At 38.0% G+C, this 23,884-nt stretch overlaps 1 protein-coding gene across 1 annotated transcript in view; it reads right to left on the reverse strand.

The window, feature by feature from the left end:
* FEZ1 (fasciculation and elongation protein zeta 1) overlaps window positions 1-23,884 on the reverse strand; it is a 46,166-nt gene that overhangs the window by 15,447 nt on the left and 6,835 nt on the right. The window contains 2 exon segments of the mRNA XM_079102847.1: window positions 36-122; window positions 16,655-16,754. Coding sequence (XP_078958973.1) covers window positions 36-122; window positions 16,655-16,754 — 187 coding nt within the window.

Raw genomic sequence — 23,884 nt, forward strand, 5'->3', positions numbered from 1 at the left:
TGAAAAGTCCCAAGACTCTACAGAGATAATCATACCTGATCTGCTGTGAGTAGAGGCTCCTCGTTGATACCAGAATCATTTTCACTCTTCTCATTGAACTCTTCCTCTTCCTTCTCATGAATCTGGAGGAGGAGGGGAACATGGAATTCTGATTGACCATCAGCAGGACTAGGATTCCCTCTGGTCTTGAGAATGGATGCTTCTAGAGGGCCAATCCATTCACCCATGATCTAAAGAGGGAAGCTGGAGAGGGGTCCAGAGTTTCATCCAATTCCACACCGCAGGCATGACGGAGTCCAGCTTGACCAGAAAAAAACAACAGAGCTGGAATGGTCAGCACCATTCTGACTCACAAGACCAGTACTGTTGTTTAACCACAGGCAGGTCATTCTGGGTAAGCAAGGAACCTCCTCAAGGTGAGTGACCCTATAGCCGATTCTCACAGCAAAGACATACTCGCTCTATTAAAGCGTGTCAATCGGGAGTGTGTTCCAAGATTTTTTTTCTTTTTAGACATTTTAAGGTGTAGGTTATTCCAGCCCAAATAGCCATGGCTTTTAGAATTTGATAAAATGCCATCCTGTTTTTGGAATCCAGACATGGTGTCTTAGCTAGCTGAGAATATAATGAAATCAACATGAGACATACCACTGAACAACCTGACCATGTGGACTGGAGAATAAACTACAAGAACAACAAAATACTAAAAGGAGACACCCATTTAGCCCATTTACCCTATGTGTCCAAAATTCCATAATCCTAAGTAAATTCTAAAGGCTCACAACCATCGAGACTCTAGATGGTTAAATTCAATGAGATATTCATAGTATATCTGGCTTTATTGACCCTATCAGTCAGTATTTATGTTCAAATCTTACACAAAGTGAATCATCCAACCACCCAACAAGCTCTCCTTTCAGAAGATTAGTTTGAAAGTCATACAGGGGCTGACAAGTGCTGTTTTCAGGAACTCACTCTGCAGACCACTTCTCATCCAGGAAACCAGGCTTCCTTCTCTGCAAGAGCTGACCTGTTGGTTGGCCTTTCCTTGGGGGAGTAATACTTCATACTCCAACAGGAAACACCCCGTTCCAATCCCAGCAGTCAGATCCAAGGTGGTCTATCCTAAGAAACTTCTCCCCTCTGCTTTGAGTTCTGCCTTGGCAGACACCCCTAAGAACGCACATCAACTTCTCTGCTTAAAACCAGGATGATGTTATTAACCACCCCCCCCAAAAAAAAAAATTAAGTAAGTGCCATCTGTGCTCAACCTGGAGAAGGGGTAGGGCAAGGAGGTAATGGACTCATTTGAGGGGTTGGTGTGCCAGATGGTGACATCCATTTCTGCTGTTGAATCCATATGCTCGGGTCTCTGCCAAGTCTACCTCCTGTGATAGCTGCTTGGTTTCCACAGCTCCCCGCTAGGCAGAACAAAACTCCTGGGGCCACACTTTGTTCACAACTACACTCCTATGGCAGAACTTTCTGAGGGGCAGACCATCCTGAGCTAGAAGTTAGGCTCGTACTGGAAAATGGAACTTTCTCTATTTTCTGCTTGGGGTATTATTTTTTTTTTATAAGCTCCTAACAATGACAGTTAGTCTATAACAAGAATTTAAAGGTTACATTTTCTGAAATGTGGCCAGTTTTAGTGGATTTACTTCACTGAACTAATATAGTACCTTAAATGTTAATGATCCTGGACTGTGGCTTGGCTGAGACTCTTAGAGCTTTCTCTCCCATCTGCTTCTCAGACATAATGCCTACAGGTCTGAATTATCAGATATTTTCTCAGATGTTGGAAATCTGTCCCTAAAAACTTAATTAAAAGGAGGCAGGTGTGGTGGTGCATGCTTGCAATCACAGCAAACCAGGAGACAAAGGCAAGAGGATCCCAAATTAGAGGCCAGCCTGAGCAATTTAGTGGGACCCTCAGTAACTTACAGAACCCTGTCTCAAAATATCTCAAAAAAAAGAAAGACAAAGAATGTAGCTCAATGGTAAAGTGCCCCTTGGTTCAATCACATTACCAGTATAATCAATCAATCAATCCACCAATTGAAAGGAAGAATATATACCAAGGACTCCCAGGCAGACTCCCCATCTGCCTGTGCCTTATCCCCTCTCCTGGGTTTCACCATATCTACCCTGACCCTGACCTTTGCTTCTCTTCCTCTGGTGTTTGATTCTGACCCTCCCACCCACCCTCACTGCTTCCAGTATTTTCCTTCCAGTATTTTCTCTCAATCCTACCAGACTCTGTTCTGCTCCAATAACTTCTGTCACTTCTCTACAAGTCCTTTTCCTTTCCATGGGCTGTTTACAGACTCCCAACTTTCCTTCCCTTACTAGGACAGTACCTTGCACAGACAGTGGAAAGCTGAGGAGGACTGACAGACCAAGAGAGAGGAACGTATTCTGCTATTCCTAGTATATGACAGAGCCACAGAGAGTTTCCTTGGACACTCGTGCAGCAGTGAGAAACCTACATGCCCCTAACAATTTAGGCCATTATCTGAGTTTCCTTATGAGCTAAACCTGCTACCTGTTTCCATGAAGAGAATTAAACTTTTTAAAGAAAAATCATCCTTCAAGCACCTTCTTCCCAGTATTGAGAAGACCTGGATCCTGAAGGGAGTCTGACCGCACCTTTCAGCAAGCTATTTCTTCCTCCTGCTTTGGGGAAAGGTGCCTCAGAGCTGTTACCCACTAGCTTAAAGTTTGCAAATTATTGCAGACTCTAACAGTGATAAATCTTGCCACATGATAGTTTGAATGAAAGTTAAAATTCTGTGAAGTTGTCTTGTCTGATCGTGACTGTTAACCAATGCCTTTTGTTAAAGCATTCCAGATAATTCCATTCACAGAAAAGGAAATTTCTACTGCAAATTTAGCCTTAGTATAATATTTCCTTCCCTTCCCACCATTGATTCACATCAATGTAAATAAAATTGAAAGAACAATGACACTTTTTTTTTTTTTAATCTGCAGACAAAAAGTAGGAAAAAAAGAAAAGAAACTCTTCAATATGTACCCAACCCGAGGAAAGGGCAACTATGTCCCTTTATGCTTGTGAACAACCAGGAAACATCTGTGTGGGTTAAGTCAATGGCTCTGTATTCCCACAGTAAGATGCTCCAAAGCATGTGGCCAACAAATATTTATTGAAAGACTTAAAGAACAAGCAACAAAGAGAGGACTGAGGGGTAGTGCTATGGTTGCCTAGACTCAGTCCCACCTCCACAAATAACTGAGCTTCTTGAAAACAGAAAAACGTAACTTCCTGTCCTGAACTTCCATTTTCTCTTGTCCAAGACAAGTACTGCCTGCTATTAAAGATTATAAGAATCAAAAAAGACTTTTATATCACACTTAGGAACAAAATAGGCTCATTCACAGAACACCCCAAGGTGGGTAACCATTAAATAACAATAATAATAATACATATATAGCCTGAGCATATTATTTTGACCTAAAATATAAATGCACACTTATTTATTTACCAATATCCTATATAAACCAAGCTTCTCTGATGGACCTCAGAGTAGAGTTCAACATAGCATTTCTTACAGCACCCACATTATAACTATTACAACTTTTTTTTTTTTTTTTTTTTTTTTTTTTTGGTTCTGGGGATTGAACCCAGGGTACTTAACCACTGAACCACATCCCCAGTCCTTTTATATTTTTTATTTTGAGACAGGGTCTTGCTAAGATGTTTAGGGCCTTGCTAAGTTGCTGAGGGTGGCTTTGAACTTTCTACCCTTCTGCCTCAGCCTCCTGAGCTGCTGGGAGTACAGGTGTGCACCACTGAGCCTGGCTATAATTTAATTTTTTAAATGATTTTCTGTTTACATTTCTTTGTAGTAGAAAGAGAGTATGTGGAAGATTGAGCCTATAGTTATCTCCTCTTCCTCCTCAAATCCTACTAAAGTGAGAGTAAAGGTACCAAGAAAGAATATCCCTCAAGGACAAAGTGAACTGGAGAAAGACAGGTGCTACCAACTAGCCCTGACCCAGCAGGTAGAGAGTCATAACCTGTGGGAGGAAGCTTTGAAGGTCAGCAGACTGCACTAAAGATGTTGAAAGGGCCAGATAGGGTGGCACATGCCTATAATCCCAGCACCTCAGGAGGCTAAAGCAGGAGAAGCATAAGTTTGAGGCTAGTGTGAGCAATTTAGGGAGACCCTGTTTCAAAATAAAATATAAAAATGGTTAGGGATGCAGAGAGCCTCCAGGTTCAATCCCAGTACCTGTAGGCAGGTATGGGGTGGATGGGGAAGAAATGTGAAAAGTTTTGGGGATTTGAGATCTCAGGTGGCAGATTGAAGCAGGGCTAAAAAGAGGAGGATTCATTGGGATTCTCCATCAGCAACAGTTGGACCACAGGTCTTTTCTCCCAATCCATGTAAAAAGACTTCACTCTGGGCAGGCTGAACTAGCAAGACTCAAAATGCCAGACAACTGGAAGAGTTACAAGAGGTTTCTTATCAAAATCAGGAGTAAGTGACAATCTACAGACTAACCAGACAGACCTCTGCCTCTTTCCCCCAGGACACTGGTAGCCAGGCCTATTCTCAAGACCCTGGAGGACACTCTCTGGGGATGCTATAGGTCTACAGATATATGCCAACCTTCAGGACCTCCAAGTACAACAACCAAGTCCTTAAGGATCACTCAACAATGTGGTCCAGCAGAAACAAGACCTAACCCCACAGAAAGAACTCAACCTTCTAGTGCCTCCTTTCCTCTCCCTTTCTTCTTGTCCTCCTACTTCTCCTTTTTCTTTGAATTGACTCAGCCTCATGGGTTCTACCACTGAGTTACATCCCCAGTCCTAGTGCATCACTTTTTTTAAAAAAAGTTTTCTTAGTTGTAGATAGACACATATCTTTATTTTTATGAGGTGCTGAGGATTGAACCCAGTGCCCCACACATGCAAGGCAAGGGCTCTACCACTGAGCTACAACCCCAGTCCCCAGTGCCTCACTTCTAAATCTAAAAAGCTGTCCAAAGATTGCCAGACACATGAGAACAAAACCCAAGATGAAAGACAGCAACTAAACCAAATAGGTAGAAAAGAGAAATCAAGAGCAATATTGAAGGCAGATGAAACCTCTGCTAAAAAAAAACTATCATGACTGCCCTCAGAGACAACGGGTAGCACTGTGTCCTTGAACATGAGCTGTTTATAAGAATTCATCAAAAAAAAAAAAAAAATCAGAAGAGCTTATAAAGTAGAAGTATGATCGCAATATTTGCATTTTTAAATAAAGTTGAAGGTTGAGAAAATTCCCTGGTCGAGTAAAATAAAATAAGTAGATAGAAAATGGGAGGGGAAAATTTCAGAAGATCCATTTGAAAAGTCCAACAACTGAATACAAGAATTCCAGAAAACCAGAAGAGATGGCCTCCTTTTTTTTTTTTTTTCCACTCAATGTTGGGGATTACACCCAGGGCCTCGAGCTGGCAAGGCAAGTGCTCTACCACCAAGCTACAGCCCCAGGCCCAAGATGGCCTTTTGAAGCCATTTCCAAGTGACTAGTATTGAACTTACCCCTCCTGCCATTACAACTAACTACACATCTGGACAAAAATCTATGAGTCAATTGTTTCCAGGCACTGGATACAGGCAGTGCAAGGCCACGGTACTTGAAAGAAAAGAACAATAGGGAATGAATAAAAGCTGCAAGAATCTGTTACCTATGGCCCTACACTACAAAATATTCTGTAAAAAGTTTTTTGGGGTCAAAAAAAAGAATGATGGAAAATTGGATCTACAGAAAGGAATTAAAGAACACCAAAAATGGCAAATATAGGGATAAATTTTTAAAACCTTTTTCTTTTCTCAATTTCTTTAAAAAAGACACCTATCTGAAGCTAAAACAACTTTGTGTTGTACAGTTTGTAATATAAATTGAAATAAAATATATGACAACAACAAAATATGTAGGGAATAAACAGACTGTTGCAAGTTTTATATTTTATGCAAAGAGGATTAATTATTAAAAAGACTATGATAACTTAATAATGTATAATGTAATCCCCAGAGAAACCACTAAAAAAATTCAGAGGTACAAGTCAAAATCTATATAAGACATAAAATGGAATGCTAAAGAATATTAGATTAACCCAAAATAAAGGAGAGAAGGTGGATCGGGGGAACACCAACAACAACAAAAACCAGATAAAACAAAAAAAAAGTGCAAGACAGTACACTGTAACACAAATGATCAATATTACATTAAATGTTAATGAACTAAACATTATGCAAATGAACTAATCCACCCCCCAAAATGCATATATTGTCAAACTACATACAAAAGCAAAACCCAACTATGTACTTCTGCAAAAGACACTCTGCAAAAGACACTCTTTAAATATAAAGAAAAAGATAGGTGGGAGATAAAAGGATTGAAAAAATATATATATTACATCTTATAAGTGTATGCATAAGAAAGCTGGAGTCACAGCTGGGTGAGGTGGCACACGCCCGTAATCCCAGCAGCTCAGGAGGCTGAGGCAAGAAGACCGTGAGTTCAAAGCCAGCCTCAGCAACTTAGCAAGGCCCTAAGCAACTCAGCAAGACCCTGCCTCTAAATAAAACACAAAAAAGGGCTGGGAATGTGGCTCAGTGGTTAAACACTGCTGGGTTCAATCCACAGTACCAAAAAAATAAATAAGTAAAGAAAGCTGAAGTAATTAAATTCATCTTAGAAAAAGTATATTTTAAGAGCAGTAATTCCAGAGATAAAGAACAGACATTTCCTAATGATAAAAGGATCAATTCATGATGGAGTCATAACAATTATAACAGTATATTTACCCCTTAACAGTGCTTCAAAATATATACAATAAAAAGCAACAGGACAGAAGAAATAGATACAAATTCATAATAATCATTGGAGATTTTAATATTCCTCTCTTGGGTATTGGTAGAATAAACAGATAAAAAAATCTAGTTAGGGTATAGGAGAATTCAACATACTACCAACCAACTTAAACTTGTTGATATTTACAGAACATTGCAATCAACAGTTGCATATTATTTTCAATGACATATAATATACTCAGTAAGATGCACACTATGTGAAACCATAAATCAGTCTGAATATATTTTAAAGACTGAAACCATACAGAATATATTGCCTGAAAAAATTAAATTTAAAATCAGTGATAAAATAGATGATAGCTGTAAAAAGTCCCCAGTTTGAAACTCAGTAACATACTTCCATGTGTGTCAAAAGACATCATAAGAGAAAACTAGAAATTTTGCTACTTGAATGATGATGAAAAAATACCCCTACAAAATTCAGCCAAAATAGTGCTTAGAGGAAATTTTATAGCTTTAACATGTTTGTAATTAAAAGAAAAAACAGGGCTGGGGTTCTGGCTCAGTGGTAGAGCACTTGCCTAGCATATGCAAGGCACTGTGTTCAATTCTCAGGATCACATGTAAATAAATGAATAAAATAAAGGTCTATCAATATCCAAAAAAAAAAATTCATATGACCAAAGCTCCCACCTGAAAAAGCTAAAAAAATGTTTTAAATGAAGGGCAAATAAACCCGTACTAAGTAAAAGGAAGGAAATAATTTAAGTAAAGAGAAGAAATTAACAAACTAGAAAATGATAAAACAATGGGGAAAATCAAAGAAACCAAAAATAGACAGATTGACAAAAGAGAAGGAGGGAAAGCAGAAGTGAGGGAGGGAAGACATGAAATAGCAATATCAGGAATAAAAAGGGAATATCACAATGTTCTTACATGCATAAAAATTATATTGTTATGACCAATACCTTCAATGACTTAGATTAAATGAATAAATTCCTTGAAAAACTAACTTATCAAAACTGGCTTAAGGAAAAAAAATATAACATCTGAATTTAATCTATACCTAATAAAGAAATTAAGTTTGTAATCACAAACGTTCTATAGAGAAAACCCCCAGATCCAGACGGTTTCATTGGATGTAGTCTATCCAATATTTAAGGAAGAAATAATATCAATCTACCACAAATTCTTTCATATAACAGAGAAAACCCTTTCCAACTCATTTTATGACATTAGAACAAAAGAAAATTATAAAAAAGAACAGATGCAAAAATCCTTTGTAAATTAGCAAATCAAATTCCAGATTATATAAGAAAGGATAAAATATTATGACTAAGTGGGGTTTATCTCAAAAATGAGTTGTTGATTTAATATTTGAAAAATTAATTGTCATTTGCTATGTTGACTTAATAAATTGATCTACACATATACAATAATCTATAGATTCAACATGTCCACAGTTATATATTAATAAATTGATCTACACATATACAATAATCTATAGATTCAACATGTCCACAGTTATATATTAATAAATTGATCTACACATATAAAATAATCTATAGATTCAACATGTCCACAGTTATATATTAATAAATTGATCTACACATATAAAATAATCTATAGATTCAACATGTCCACAGTTATATATATTTCCAACAAGTTTTGCTGGGAAAAGAAACCCAGGGTGCTCTACCAGTGAGCCACATCCCTATCCCTTTTTATTTTAAGTAAAGATCTCCTAAGTTGCCCAGGCTGGCTTCCAATTCGCGATACCCCTGCCTCAGCCTCCTGAGTTGCTAGAATTGCAGGTGGACACCACCATGGTTAGCACACAACCCTTGCTTATTTTCTTGTTTTTATTGGTGTGTGTGTGTGTGTGTGTGTGTGTGTGTGTGTGCGCGCGCGCGCTAGGAATTGAATCCATGGTCTTGAGCTTGCTATGAAAGTGCAGTACACCCACCACTGAGCTAGACCCCCAGCCCTCAAGCAAGCTTTTTTTTATAGAAATTCATTATGTGGAAATGAGAAGGACCTAAAATAGTCAAAACAACTTCAGGGGAAGAAAAAAGACATAAAGTTGGGGAACTTATATGACTTAGCGTCAAGACTTCTTATAAAGCTACATTAATCAATACAATATTGTACTGGCATATTTATCTATATACACATATGTGTATATCAATGAAACACAATGTAGAATTCAGATATAGATCCACACATAACTGATGGATTAATTTTCAACAAAGGTGCCAAAACAATTTAATGGGGAAGGGATAATATTTTAATAAGTGGTATTGTAACAATTGAATAGTTGTATGCAAAAAATGAACCTTGACCCTAACCTCACAACACATAGAGAAATTAATTTAAAATGAATCATAAACATAAGAGCTAAAACGACAGCATTTATACAAGAAAACTTAAGAGAAAATTGTAGTGACCTTAAGTTTAACAAAGATTTCTTAAATATAAAAACAAACTATAAAAAGGAAAATAGTAATAAGTTGGACATCATCATTTAAAAATGTTTGCTCTTCAAAAGATGTTTAGAGATTAAGAGTGTAGCTCAGTGGCAAAGCACATATGCAGTATGCATGAGGCCCTTAGATCAACTCCTGGCACCGCCAAAATAATAACAATAAAAACTCTGATAAGGATAATGATGATGATGATATAGATCCTCACAAGGATTTATAGCTGGAATATATAAGGAACCACTACAACTCAATAATACCCAAACACCCCACATTAAAAAAATAGGCAAATGATATGAGCAGGTACTTTATGAAAGGTCTATGGATTATAAATAACCACTTGAAAAGATACTAAGCATCCTGTATGGGTAGAGAAATGTAAATTAAACCCAAAATAAAACATAAAAGTGCATTCACTAGAATGTCTAATTTTTTTAAATGTCCATAGCAAGTATTGGTGAAAATATGTAATAACTGGAGTTCTCAACCTAGAACACAGTTTTATAGTTCCTTAACAAGTAAAGCATAGATGAATCACATGACTCAGTCCTTTCATCCCTAGGTTTCTACCAAGAAAAAAGGAAGCATATGTCCCAACAATGACTTGGATGAGAATGTTCATAGCAGTTTTATTTGCAATATTAAAAAACTGAAAACAACCCAGTGTTCCCCTATGGTTGATTGAAGAAGCAAATTGTGGTATATTCATACAAAAGAATACTACTTAGCAATAAAAGGGTGAACTGTTGATACATGATATAACCTAAATAAATATCTAAGTAATTATATTGGGTTGGGGATGTAGCTCAGTGGTAGAGTGCAGCATAAGCAAGTCCCTTGGTTCAATCCCAGCACTGCAAAATTAAATTAATTAATTATATTGAGTTTAAAAGGCAGCCCCCTGAAAGTACATGCTGCATGCTTCCAGATATACAAAATTCTAGAAAATTCTGCCACTCTCTAGGGACAGAAAGCACGTAAGCTTGGAAATTGGGGGTGAGAGTGAGGGATGGTGAATATGTTCACTATCTTGACTGTAGTAATGGTATCACAGATGTACACATATGTTAAACTTAGGAAAATATATACTTTAATATGTGTAGCATTTTTATGCCAATTATTCTTCATAAAGCTACAGAAAAAAAAGAAAATTAAAAAATAAAAGGACATTATATTGTGACCAAATTGGGTTTATCTCAAGAATGTGAGGTTGATTTAATATTTGAAAATTAATTTGTATAATTTATGACATTAACATTATAAAGGAGAACTGTATACTTATTTCAATAGAGGCAGATGATACAAATAATTAACCTTCAGAAAAATAACACAAGGAAACATGCCAGAATTTAAAAGCCATGAGCTTCCACATTGAACATAATATAATGCATAACAGGAAAAAAGAATCCTCACTATATGGCACATTTTTGTAAAATTTCAAACAAGAAAGGAAAACACTAGAAGCTCCTGGAAAGACTAGAAATCAAAGTGGATTTGGGGTTTTTCATCAGCAACTGAAAGCTAGAACAATGCCTTCAGAATTTTGGGTAAAAACTTGCAACCCAGAAAAAGTATCTACCAAATACAATGGTCACTGAAATATATAACAGGTGAATAAAGATGTTTTTGCATATTCTTAAAAACATTCCTTTTTATTCCTTCCTTAAGAATATAGTTTCCTGTGTCAAAATGCATTCTACTGTCATGTATAATCAATTAGAACACATTTTAAAAATTAAAAAAAAAAAGAATATAGTTTCCCCTCCCTTCCATCAAAATAAGGGACTATACTGGAAAGGTGAAAATATGGCCACCAAAGGACAGGAGAGAAGAGCAAGAACTTCAAGGTGAAGGTGAAGGAAATTTCCAGGGCAAGAGCTGTGCAGCAGACCTAGTGGGCAACCACACCACTTTGCAGATGGATTGAGGGCACAAGGGGGATGTTTTCCAGGAAAATATTGAATTGATAGAATGTCTGATTTTTAAATCACTATTGTTTATATTTGTATTTTTGGTATATTGTGGTGTTTTGACATTTTAAAAACCTTTCAGGTGGGGAGAAACTGCGTCTCCAGAGGCTAGCCAGTTCTTAGAAACTGCAAAGGACTCTGCTGTGCCTTCAATATGCAAACGAGCCAACACAGAGCCATACCTCCTCCATCTGGCTAGTACACCCCAAGAAGCAAAGTTCCTCTACTTAGCCTCATCCCAGACCAGGTACCAGGAGACTTGGGGCCCCCCTACAGTATAGCATCCACCAAAATTATTCAAACTATCCAATCCTAAACTTTTTACACCTTCCCAAGAAAACTCCAGTAAAGGTGGTGGCTCCCACCTGGCCCTTTCTCCCTCTGGACTGATGTGGGTGCTTCCCTAGGTGGCCCCATGTGGCATGTCCTGCCTTCTGCTTCTAGGACCTGTAACTACAACTGCCCTGATTTTCCCATGACTTTCTGCTTCATAGATTTAATCAACCACAGACCAAAAAATAATTTTTTAAATTGCATCTGAATTGAACATGTACAGACAATTTTTCCTTGTCATTATCCCCTAAACAATACAGTACACTATTATTTACGTAGCATTTCATTGTGTTAGGTATTATAGCTAATCTAGAGGTGATTTAAAGTACATAGGAGGACCTGCGTGGGTTATATGCAAATGCTGTGCCATTTTATATTCAGACTTTAGCATCCGTGGATGAGGAGTCCTGGAATCTGTCTCCCCTACCACAGGGCACCAAAGGATGACTGAATCCTAAACTTTGTTTTTCTGAGCTTCTCTTGGATCTCACCTTGTGGCCACATCTGACTGACCAGCACATGAAAGAACATAGAAAAAATACAATGTGAGCTTTATACTTCAGTCAGGGTTTAGGGTTCAACTAAGTATAGATATATTGAAAACTAAGCAAAAAAAAAAAAAAAAAAAAGGTAATTCTTAACTCTAGGGTAAACCAAAAAGTATGAGAGAGGAAATTTTTTTTTTTTTTTGGCGGGGATGGTACCGAGGATTGAACTCAGTGGCACTTGACCACTGAGCCACATCCCTAGCCCTATTTTGTATTTTATTTAGAGACAGGGTCTCACTGAGTTGCTCAGTGCATTGCTTTTGCTGAGGCTCACTTTAAACTCATGATCCTCCTGCCTCAGTCTCCCGGCCACTGGAATTACACGTGTGTGCCACTGGGCCCAGCAGAAATATTCTTATAGAACACTACATGGTTCTGCTAGAAATCATATGTACATGGTTATAATAGTGTACATATTTAATATTGAACTAGCTATAAATTGTTGACAACCCTATAAAGGGAAAAGAGTAAGTATCAATATTGGGATGGTGTAAAACAATTAAATCTTGCCTGATGCAATGACACATGCTTGTAATCCTAGCGGCTCAGGAGGCTGAGGCAGGAGGATCACGAGTTCAAAGCCAGCCTCAACAACTTAGTGAGGTGCTAAGAAACTCAGTGAGACTCTGCCTCTAAATAAAATACAAAAAAAAAAAAAAAAAGGCTGGGGATGTGGCTTAGTGGTCGAGTGCCCCTGAGTTCAATCCCTGGTACTGAAAAAAAAAAAAAAAGAATTAAATCTTCATCTTCCATAATATGAAGTTAACAGATAACAGCCAAAGCTGATTTTTTTTTTCCTTATGTTTGGGATTGAACCCAAGGCCTAGTGCATGCTAAGCATGTATTCTACTATATTCTCATTCCCCAAATTGATAATTTTTTTAAAAAATCAAAGAAATAGCAACACAAATGTGTTATTATAAAATTGGAAGCTTGGTGTGGTGGCACACACCTGAAATCCTAGCTATTCAAGAGACTGAGGCAGGAGGCTTGCAAGCTTGAGGCCAGCCTAAGCAATATACAGAGACCTTGTCTCAAAATTTAAAAAAATAAAAAATAAAAAGGGCTAGGGGTATAAACCAGTGTCCACCATTGGATTCAATCCCCAGAACCACAATTTTTTTTTTTTTTTTAAATTTTTAAACAAAGAAAGAAAAAAGAAAATTGAAGGCTCAGGGTGCAATGGTTCATGCCTATAATTCCAGCTATTTAGAAGGCTGAGAAAGGAGGATTTCAAGTTGAAAGTCAGTCTAGGCAACTGAGTGAGACCCTGTTGCAAAATAAAAAATGAAAAGGGCTGGGGATGTATTTCAATGATAGAGCAACCCTGGGTTAAATCTCCTGTACTGAAAGGAAAAAGACAGGAAGGAATGGAGGGAGCGAGGGAGGGAGAAAGGAAGGCAGGGGGAAGGGGGGGAGAGAGAAGAAAAATTGAATCTGTGTAAAAAAAGAAAAAAGGGGGGAAAAACAAACAAAAAGCAATTAAAAGAAATAAAATTGATTGCCACTACAGAGTAAGGAAAAACAGGGCCAGGGCTCATACTGTGATGGCAAGACCAGATCTGGTTGTGAAATGAAATCACAAAAACTTGGTGGTAAGAGACCAATGCCTGGAGAAGGGTCAGTTCCGCTCCCTTCTCTCCGCCTTTCTCCAGGAAGCCTAATTAACCATGGGTCCCTAACTTTTGCATCGTCAAGAACTGCCCTAAGAGTCTGACTACTCCCTCCTGAAATGTAATAGATGTCTGTGAAAAGAGCTGTTTCTTCTTATCTGTTCTGTGAACATGATTTATGTTAGAGACCCTGCACAAGGCCTCCAATCGCATAGGAGATTAAAAAAAAAAAAACAAAGAGGAAAAAGCCCCCAAAATAGGATGGGTCTAATTTGATGTCAAATAACCTATAAATATTATGAGAAACTATGAACCAGGGTTCAGAATTAGGAGTTTTTGTTTTCCTCTGGGCCCGCCAGAATAATAAAATTCTCCTAAGTGCTGTCTGCTGCTTCTCTACCAGTCTGTTTCCCACAATACTTACGGTTGTTAAAAAGTATCATTTGATTCTTAAAATATGTACATCTCTTACACTTTGATTTTAACAAAGCAATAATGACCGACCTTGTGGTGACAATTCAACAGTGTTATCATATTTAACTAAATTACTTCCTCATAGTCACAAAGTCAAGCTACAAACAGGTTGGGGAACATACAACTCATCCAAGTGGAAGGTAGGAGGGCTCGCTCCAGATATGACTCCCAGCTGTGTGCACTGGCATGCTTAGTTGGTACATTTTGCCGAAGGAATTCAGAGCCCTGGTTAACCTAGTGAGTCATTTAAACTGAGGTCAGTTAAAGAGTGTCTACTGTAATTAATCTAGATAATAAAGGAGGATGAAATAAAACTCTCTTCCTCCATCCTCTTTCACTACCCTATCTTTTTTCCCAGGGGTTAGATGGAAGAACTCCACAGAGCAGAGCTCAAGTACATCCTTCCCAGGGTCGCTCAATTCGTCCTGAAATATTAGCCCTCTTGAGGGAAATCTGCAAATGAGGATAAATTAGAGTCCTTCAGAAGGACAGGCTATCTTATATATCCTTTGGCTTAACCTTCAAAATGAGTTGGAAAGGTGGCCAAAGAGATAACAAAACAAAATCTGCCTTTTGCACCCTGATGGACCTGATTTAATTTCAGTAACTACATTTATTCCATTACTGCCTCCTTCTCCTTTGCATTCTGGGTAAGTACTCAGTATCATCATATAGGCATTGCAAGAGAAAATGAGCAGGCAAGAATTCAAAACAGGACCTAAGGAGTGGCCTCCTGTGCCTGTGTTCAGTAGGCTTTTAGCAAATCTTAATGTCAAAGTCATCATCTTACCTGCCTCAGTCCATGAAGCCTTGAGGTTCTAAATGTCGTGGATTGTTAAATATTAGAAGACTTAAAAATGATATACAGCCTCCTTTTCAACAAGTCAGTCAGACTCTGATCTCTTTGCTATGCTATTTTGAGTAATAATCTGCAGATGTATTGCCCAGTAAGGGGAATCTGCTTCCTGCTCTTTTACTTGGGCTCAATTCTGGAGTACCTAGGAAGATTAGATCCACTTCCCTTTATGATTTGCTAAGGTCCACAAGGCTATGACAGAACTTCCTGATACAAACTGTCAAATTTCCTTCACACTGAAACCTAGAAAACCAAGCAAGGTAGAAATTGGCTTTTTTTTTTTTTTTTAAATGGCTTTTAACATGGATCAAGCCATTAAATTATTTTATCTTTTACAATGGGCCAAATTAAAGAAAAAACAAAACTTAAAGTCAAAATCCTAACCTCCAAGTTGATGATAGAGCTTTTGAGAGGTGATTAGGTCATGAGCATAGAGCCTCATGAATGGGATTAATGCCCTTACAACATAGGCCCAGGATGGGTCATTTGTTCTTTCTTCCATGTGATGACAGCAAGAAGATGCCATCTATGAATCTGCAGTGTCTTCATCTTGGACTTCCAGTCTCCAGAATTATGGGGAATAAATATCTGTTGTTCATAAATAATTTAATCCAAGATATTTTAATTACTAAAACACTACCCATCCTATATATAGATTTAGCCAGAAGGCAATCTGGATCTTCTGAAAGATCACTCCCCACAATCCATGCAAATCAACTCAGAGCGAGTCTTTATTCATCCAAAGCCCTTAGGCTACTTTGTTCCTTGGCATTAGTAACCATGGAGTATGACTCTGGTCCAGACATACAATTGTCTCCTTGGTTGAGCTTCATAAAGAATCTTGGGTTGGGGATGTAGCTCAGTGGTAAAGCTCTTATCTAGTATGAATGAGGCTCTGGGTTCAATCCCTAGCCTCCCAAATAAATAAGTAAATAGAAGTTACCTGCACTTATACCTTTTATACATAGCCATTTAATCACCTCGGTTACACTGGATGTCTCCTTATCTTATTTTTTGTCCCCCTCCGCACCTGGTCCCCCATTGAATCTGGTGACAGATTACCTTCCCAGTAATGATTTTTTTGTGTGTGGGGAGGAGGTGCCAGGGATTGAACTCAGGGGCACTTGACCACTGAGCCACATCGCCAGCCCTATTTTGTATTTTATTTGGAGACAGGGTCTCACTGAGTTGCTTAGCCCCCTGCTTTTGCTGAGGCTGGGTTTGAACTCACAATTCTCCTGCCTCAGCCTCTCAAGCCACTGGGATCAATAAGCGTGCGCCAAAGCGCCTGGCTCACAATAATGATTTTTTTTAGTTATAGGTGGACACAATACCTTTATTTTATTTATTTGTTTTTATGTGTTGCTGAAGATTGAATCCAGTGCCTCACATGTGTTAAGCAAGCACTCCACAACTGAGCTACAACCCCAGTCCCCCAGTAATGATTTTCAGCTATTGCTGCGGAAGATTGTTGAATTGCCGAATGTTTTTCTAACTGAGTTCCACATCTTCCCAAGCCCTACTAAATAGAGGGCCCCAAAGAGGTACCTCAGTATCAGAGCTGTTGCCATTCAGAGCCTCGATGTTTGGGTCTCTCCAGTCTTCTGAGAGTGAAGGGATGTAATTGTCTGTCAGAGCATCCCAAACCCTGTAAACAAAGAGAAGCTCTCATTAGCACACATCTGTGGCCTGGCCCTGCCTGGAGGAAGGAAGAGCCAGGCCAGGGCAGGAGAGAGGTTGCTGTGTGTGCCAGGCTGAGATCATCTGCCTTCCAGCAAGCAGGGGGAGAGCAGCTGGAAAACAGAATTAAGGCACGTCCAGGGGAGAGAGAGCCCAAAGCATGGAGCCTGGCTGAAAGGTGCTAGTTCTTGCCTTGCAAATTAATCTGCACCCAACCAAAGAGCTCATTCTCTGAACCTAAGAAGTCCCTGTGTTCCTTTCCTATGTGCAAAAGAGAGAGAGAGAAGGCAAGAGAAGGGAGAGGAGAGGAGGGGATGGTGACAGATTTTCTGGCTGAATCTCATTGAAGTTAGGTTTATCATCTAGTTTGTAGATATTTCAATTTCAAAGGCCTGCAATCTACAAAATCATGAAATCTGACATCTAACATAGGTAAGGGGATAATGCCAATTCTGTGAATTCTTACTTATCACCCAAAATGTTTTAGGGAACGGACAGAAGCCACGATTCTGCCCTCTTGTAATGTAGAGGTTAAGTGTTCTATGTCTCATCATGGATATTCTAAGGTAAATATAAGAAAGGAACCAATAAACACACAATTAGTTTTGATGGGGAAAGATGAAGGTCTTTTGGGGGAAAACTCTGAAGTCACAGACACTCACATATCACAGGTGCATTAATTAGTCAACACCAAGAGATTAATGTAAGTCAATAAACCAATAATGTAAGCCATGGTAACCAGCAGCATTTGAGTTAATATTAGATGGTAATACATGAGGGTTGTATCTAATATCCCCTGCAGGTGCCCGACCTGTCAAACATGAGTGATACTCAACAAGACCAAGATAAAAGAAGACATGTAAGTTTTAGATAGACTAATCGAAAAAAATAGCCACTTAAAAATAAGCAAATATGTATATATATGGATCAAATTTATGTTGTAATAGATGCTGACAAGGTCAGTGCAACATATATAGATATAGAAATCAGAGCATAGACACTTGAAATGAGATAAATAATAATGCAGAGGGTAGGTGCTATTAACAAACACAATCAGGAGTGATGTACGATGCATGAATATGTAAGCAAAGAGGTTTTCCTGGTATACAATACATGCAACTGCAATGAAACAAATGGAACCCAAGGAAACACAATTTAATGGCAGTGCATGAGGCTCTGTTTATTTGCTATTTTTCTGTCATTATAGAAAAGCACTTTGAGAGAACTGGGCAAGAGCTCATTAGGCAACCATTTAGCAGGATTTCAGAGCATCCATCTTAAACCACGGGTGACATCACAGTGTCTATCAGGAACAATTAGAGCTGCATCAATATAGGCTAATTCTAAATCTAAGTCCCATTAGCATTCTGAGCCAAGACACAAATATGATTTGCTATCTCCAGGTCAAAGCTCTGAGGCACCACATCCACTGGGAAGGTCTTGGACTCTTCTTCACATCCCTGCCTTTGGTTTGGAGAATGAACATGCATGCAGGAACTGACCTTCAGATTTGTCCCTGCAGGAAGTGCCTGGAGAAGTGAGACTCAGCAAAGCCCAAAATAGGCAGGAGACTTTTGTACCTCCCCTACTCTGGACAGAAGCTGAGATCTTTATGGATAGCACACCTTCCAATGACCTTGAGACTGATTATATCTTAAAGTGACCAATGGGGACTTTCTCACAATATTTAGGGAGTGCCTACTGTTCTCTGTTAAGCCTTCACTGACATACTCTGAATTTTATCTTCTATTTCTCAGTTCTAGACAATTCCCTAAACCTTTATTTCCTTGGGATTTCAAACCAGTCTTATTTCTCTCTCTCTCTCTCTCTCTCTCTCTCTCTCTTTTTTTCCCCCCTTTGTGGTGTACTTTTTTTTTTATCCTTTGAAGTTTATAAATAATTTTGAAGATAAAGTATCTCTTGTAGCTTTAAGATCACTTGCATACCCTTCCCGTACTGATTCAGTGCCCATTTAACAGTAACAACAGCAGTCAACACTTACTAAGCACTTACTACAAGTCAAGTGCTCTTCTAAGCTCTTTATAAGGACTGAAACATTCATTCCTCACAACTCCACAGGGCAGGTGCATACAAGAACCTAAAACATAGTGAAGCTAATTAAGTTGTTTAAGCTCACACAGCCAGTAATAGCAGAGGCAGGATTCGAACCCAGACAGAATGGCAACATAGTTCATATCCCTAACCACTTAACAATTCCAACTCTTTGTAATTTACTATATGATTGGCATTGGCATGGACATCAGAATAATATGCCAAGTTCCAAATCACAACCTAGAACAGCAGTTTAGACACTGGCTTTGCCTGAAAAATCCACGCATATGTTATTCTGGATATCGTGCTTTCGTCATTCTACCGGAGGACTGGCAAGGGTAACAGGGTGTGCAATAGCTTTCTATGTAGGTCTTCAGCCTAGGGGAGAATCCATAGGAGGCAAAGAAAGGATACCGGCAGGCAGACAGCCATGGAAACAGAGGAGCTAAGTGATGAGTGAGGAAATGGAGCTTTCTGTGAAGAAGAGAATGGGGAGGGTTTTGCTCCTCACAAAGGCTACATATACCATCATAAGCAGGATTCTTGAAGTGGATATATTCCCTTCTGTAAGGACCCTGAAGCGAACCATAAAATTTCGCTTCTCAGGACTGGGGATGTAGCTCAGTAGTAAGTGCTTGCCTTGCATGCGGAAGGCCCTGGGTTTAATCCCCAGTATTACAAACCCAAGAAAAGAGTTTCTTCACCTTCTCTGAGAAGTCTTCTGCCTATTTGTTCTTTTCTTGGAGAAGAAGATTTGTAAGCTGTCTACAATTATCATTTATCAAAGAACTGAAATTAACAGGTTGCCTCAATTCCTACCATTACACCGCCCTGATATCTGAGATTCAATTTGCTATCTCAGTCCCCATACACACAAGAAAAGGTTCTTCGTGTGCATATTTTATAGCTTAGGATTAGGTGCCTGGAGAATTATGACTAGATATTTTACTACAGAGGGTTGGGCATTTGGAGAAGGATGGTGGGCAGAGTATGAGCAAACCTAGCAGAGTGGGGTGCCAAGATGAGTACAAAGAGCTTCAGGACCTGGAACTGGCAACAGAGCCATCAGGATTCTATCAGTTCTGATGAACACACACACACACACCTATTTCTGACAATACGGTAGGCAGCTTAAAGGGTGAATAAAAATTTACCAACTAGGTAACATTCCATTTAATTCTTCCTTATGTGGCTACTTCTCTTTCCAAGAGTTTTGGTTTATGTCTAGTCATGCCAATATTCACACTTAGATGTGTGTTAACATGAGTGCACTTTTGTAGTTCCTGTTTAGGAATTTGGAATCATTAGCATATGAATGTCTTTGCACAACTTTTTAGGTATTTCAAATGTTTAAATGGAATTAACACCATCTCTACCCTTGCTATATGGGAAAACTGAACCTCTACAAAGATAATTACATTTTCTTAAAAATACAGTTATGTCTCAGCCCTCACTATCTCTTAGTTATTTACTTGTCTTCAATTTAAACTATGTTAAGCTGTCCTGCATTAAGCCAGTAAGTTTAATAAAAGTTCCATTAAAATAAAAAAAATTTTAATAAAGTATGTTAAGCTGTGCACAATAATGCACAACTGTAATCCCGTGACTTGGGAGGCTGAGGCAGAATGATTCCAAGTTCGAGGGCAGCCTCAACAAATTAGCAAGACCCTTTCTCAAAAAAATAAAAAGGACTGGGGATGTGGCTCAGTGGTAAAGCTCCCCAGGGTTTGATCTTAGGTACAGCAAGGAAATAAGAAGTATGCTGAATACAGGGAGTTTACTTTTTTGTGTGTGGACTTTAATATCATCTGTAACACATTGATTCTATCTGAAGAACAGGATACAGCCATGGTTTCCAAATTTGTGACCTCTCTGCCTGCAGGGTACTTGTAAGAGGGCTAAGGGTGAGGGCTGTCCATCCCATTTTGCAGTAGCCTCTAAGAGTTTCTAAATGCCAGGGTCCCTGCCTTATAGCAAAGGAAAACAGGGCAGCCACACAAACAGAAAGAAGAGATTCTGGAATACTTTCTGAATAGAAAACCAAGCAAATATATACAGTATACAAATCTAACACTCCTAGAACTCCCCTGCCCTGAAATCAGAGATAAGTTGATACAGTTTCAAATGAGGACGGACTAGAGAAACCAAACTTCTAAGGGTATAAGGGAATCATTGTGTATCAATCATTTATGATTTGTGTATTTATTATTATTATTTGTTGTTGTTGCAGTACTGGGGATTGAACACAGGAGCACTTTACCACTGAACTACATTCCTAGTCCTTTTTATTTTTTATTTTTAACAGGCTCCAAGTTGCCTGGACTGGCCTAACAGCTTCCTGAGTAGTTGGGATTACAGGTATGTACCACTGCACCCAGTCCATCTGTGTTATCTTTTAAAGAGATATTTGATATATATATATTTATAAATATATAATTTATAATATATTATTATAAATTTATTTAATTTATATAATTTATATAATTATTATAATTACAAATATATTTATATTAAATATATTTATAATTATAAATACATAAGTATATAATTATAAATATATATATTATAAATTTATATAATTTATATGATTTATATAATTTATATAATTATATATAATTTATAATATATATTTATTATAAATATATAATTTATAAATATATATAATTTATAATATATTATTATAATTTATATATATAATTTATTTATATATTTATACATTTATATCAAATATATATGTCTACATATATAAATGTATACATTTATAAGTGTATAATGTATATAAATGTATTCCTATATAACTGTATAAATTTATTCTTTTTTTTTCTTTTTTTTTTTTTTTTTTAGTGGTACTGCCTCTGCTTTTGTTTTAAGCTTCTAACGTTTAACTATAAACCCAGCTTACACTATTTCATTTGTGGATTGAACATCCCTCTAAATACTAAACCTGAGTAGATTTATCATGATAGCACTAGTGAAGATTGCAACCAAATTAGATAATAAATCATCTTTTTTCTTACTTTTATCAGACTTGCAAATATTTGGACAGAATCATAAAGCAAAAGGTAATGGAATTCTGATTTCATTTTAAGTTATAAAGAGGCTTTAGATACACTTGAATGCCTAGAAAGTACAATGTCAATTTTTCTCTTCCCCCCCTCCACTGTCCTCAAATCACACTTTATCTCTAAGGAATTATTCAACCTTTAGTCTCTTAAATGAGTCAGTCAAGTCAGAAAAACCAGGCTGGGAAGACCCATAATCCCATGTGATGGCAATTAACATTGAGTGGCCTTTGCTAATGTGCCAAAAGAGAATAAGAACCTGCTCACTGGGCCTTCACCCCTAATGAAGCAGAGGAAGGGTTTAGATAGGCGGGGAATGATTTGTTAGAAGCCATAGGAATGGGACGCATCTTAAGATGCTATTTTCAGAGCACAACTTGGATGAGGGAAGAAATCAGTCTCTTTCCAAGTCCTTAGACCCGCTTCATCAAGATTGAGCTCCAGAGGTTCAAAGATGAGAACCCACGCAATCAACTAAAGCTAAGTGACTTGCCCAAGGTCACACTGTGAGTTAGTGAGAGTACAAAAATTAGAATTCATAGTCTGTGTTTCTAGTTCATTGCCTGGTGCACTGGAGTGAAAAAAATGTATACTCCATCTAATAAAGCCCTTAAGTCATTTTTTTCTGACTTACAGAAGTTAAGAAAATTATAACGGGCTCAGAATTTTAAAAGAATCAGTAGGAAATTTAAAATCGAATTGAAACACACAGCCCACAGTTGTAGTACCAGCCACCAGAGTAAAATGTTCTCTATGATCATGCCCTCAGGCTAGCAATAATTGAAAAGAAAAGAAATAGTGTGAGCCTACAAATACCTTACACAGACCTGCAAGATTAGCTATTACCATTTTTCTTTTACATACAATATTTAATCTTTCATTAAAAATATCACTTACTACACACAGTATTTGTCGGTGGGGACAACAGTGAAAAATACAGATACATAGGTAGCTCCTGTACTCACAGAAATGCAGTCTTACTACTCACTAAATAAGTAAATCTTTCCCAAACAAAGTCAGGATCCTCTAGAATATTCCTTCTGCCCCATTACTTAAGGGAAACTTTTCTCATGTGTCTATAAAAAAGAGAAACTGGTCTTGGAGTGTAGTTCAGTGGTAGAGCACTGGCCCAGCATGTTCAAGAACCTGGGTTTGATCCCCAGCACCCCCCCCCCCACGGTGCCCCCCTCCCCCACCCCTGCCAAAAAAAAAAAAAACACCAGAAAATAAAGAAAACATTAAACAACAACAAAAACCACCGTTATAACAGTTGTTTTTGAATCTCCATACCAACTACGTGACATTTCTTATGTGATTTCTAGAGAAGAATGGATATATCTCTACTAAGAATTCAAGCTTATTTTTCCTAATTGCCTAAAACCCCTTCTTTTATTTATGTAATGGACTTACCCACTTCTCTTTCTAGTCCCACCTTGGACAATTCTTTCTTAAATTTCTTTCCTTAACAACTGTTAAGACCCTAGAAGGTCATCAGCAAGTGGCCCAGGGAATGTGCATACGCAAAACCACACTACCTAGTTTCCACCTTTATTTTGTCCAGGAATTCCCAAGCTCTCAGTTCAATTTGGATGCTTTTTTATTTGGACATATCTTAACATTTTGAGGATAACTTTCCAGACCTTTAACCAATTTTGAAGTTTTTGGTCATTCTGGTGTTATAGAGGCAAATTGGTCCAATAACATAAATTCCTCCATCACAGTTAATTACTTCTTTTCTAGTCCTTATTTGTAATATCTGGGTACATTACCACTAATGTAAAGAAACCTGAATAGCCAGGTATGGTGACTCATGGCTGCAGTCCCAGCTACTCGAGAGACTGACACAAATACAAGGTCAACATGGGCAACTTAGCAAGGCTCTCTCAAAATAAAAATTAAAAAGGGCACTATAGACTGCTTGCCTAACACACAAGACCCTGGTTTCAATCCCCAATATGTGTGTGTGTGTGTGTGTGTGTGTGTG

The sequence above is a fragment of the Sciurus vulgaris genome (genome assembly GCF_902686455.1).
Source record: "Sciurus vulgaris genome assembly, chromosome: 11".
In the NCBI taxonomy this organism is placed as follows: domain Eukaryota; kingdom Metazoa; phylum Chordata; class Mammalia; order Rodentia; family Sciuridae; genus Sciurus; species Sciurus vulgaris.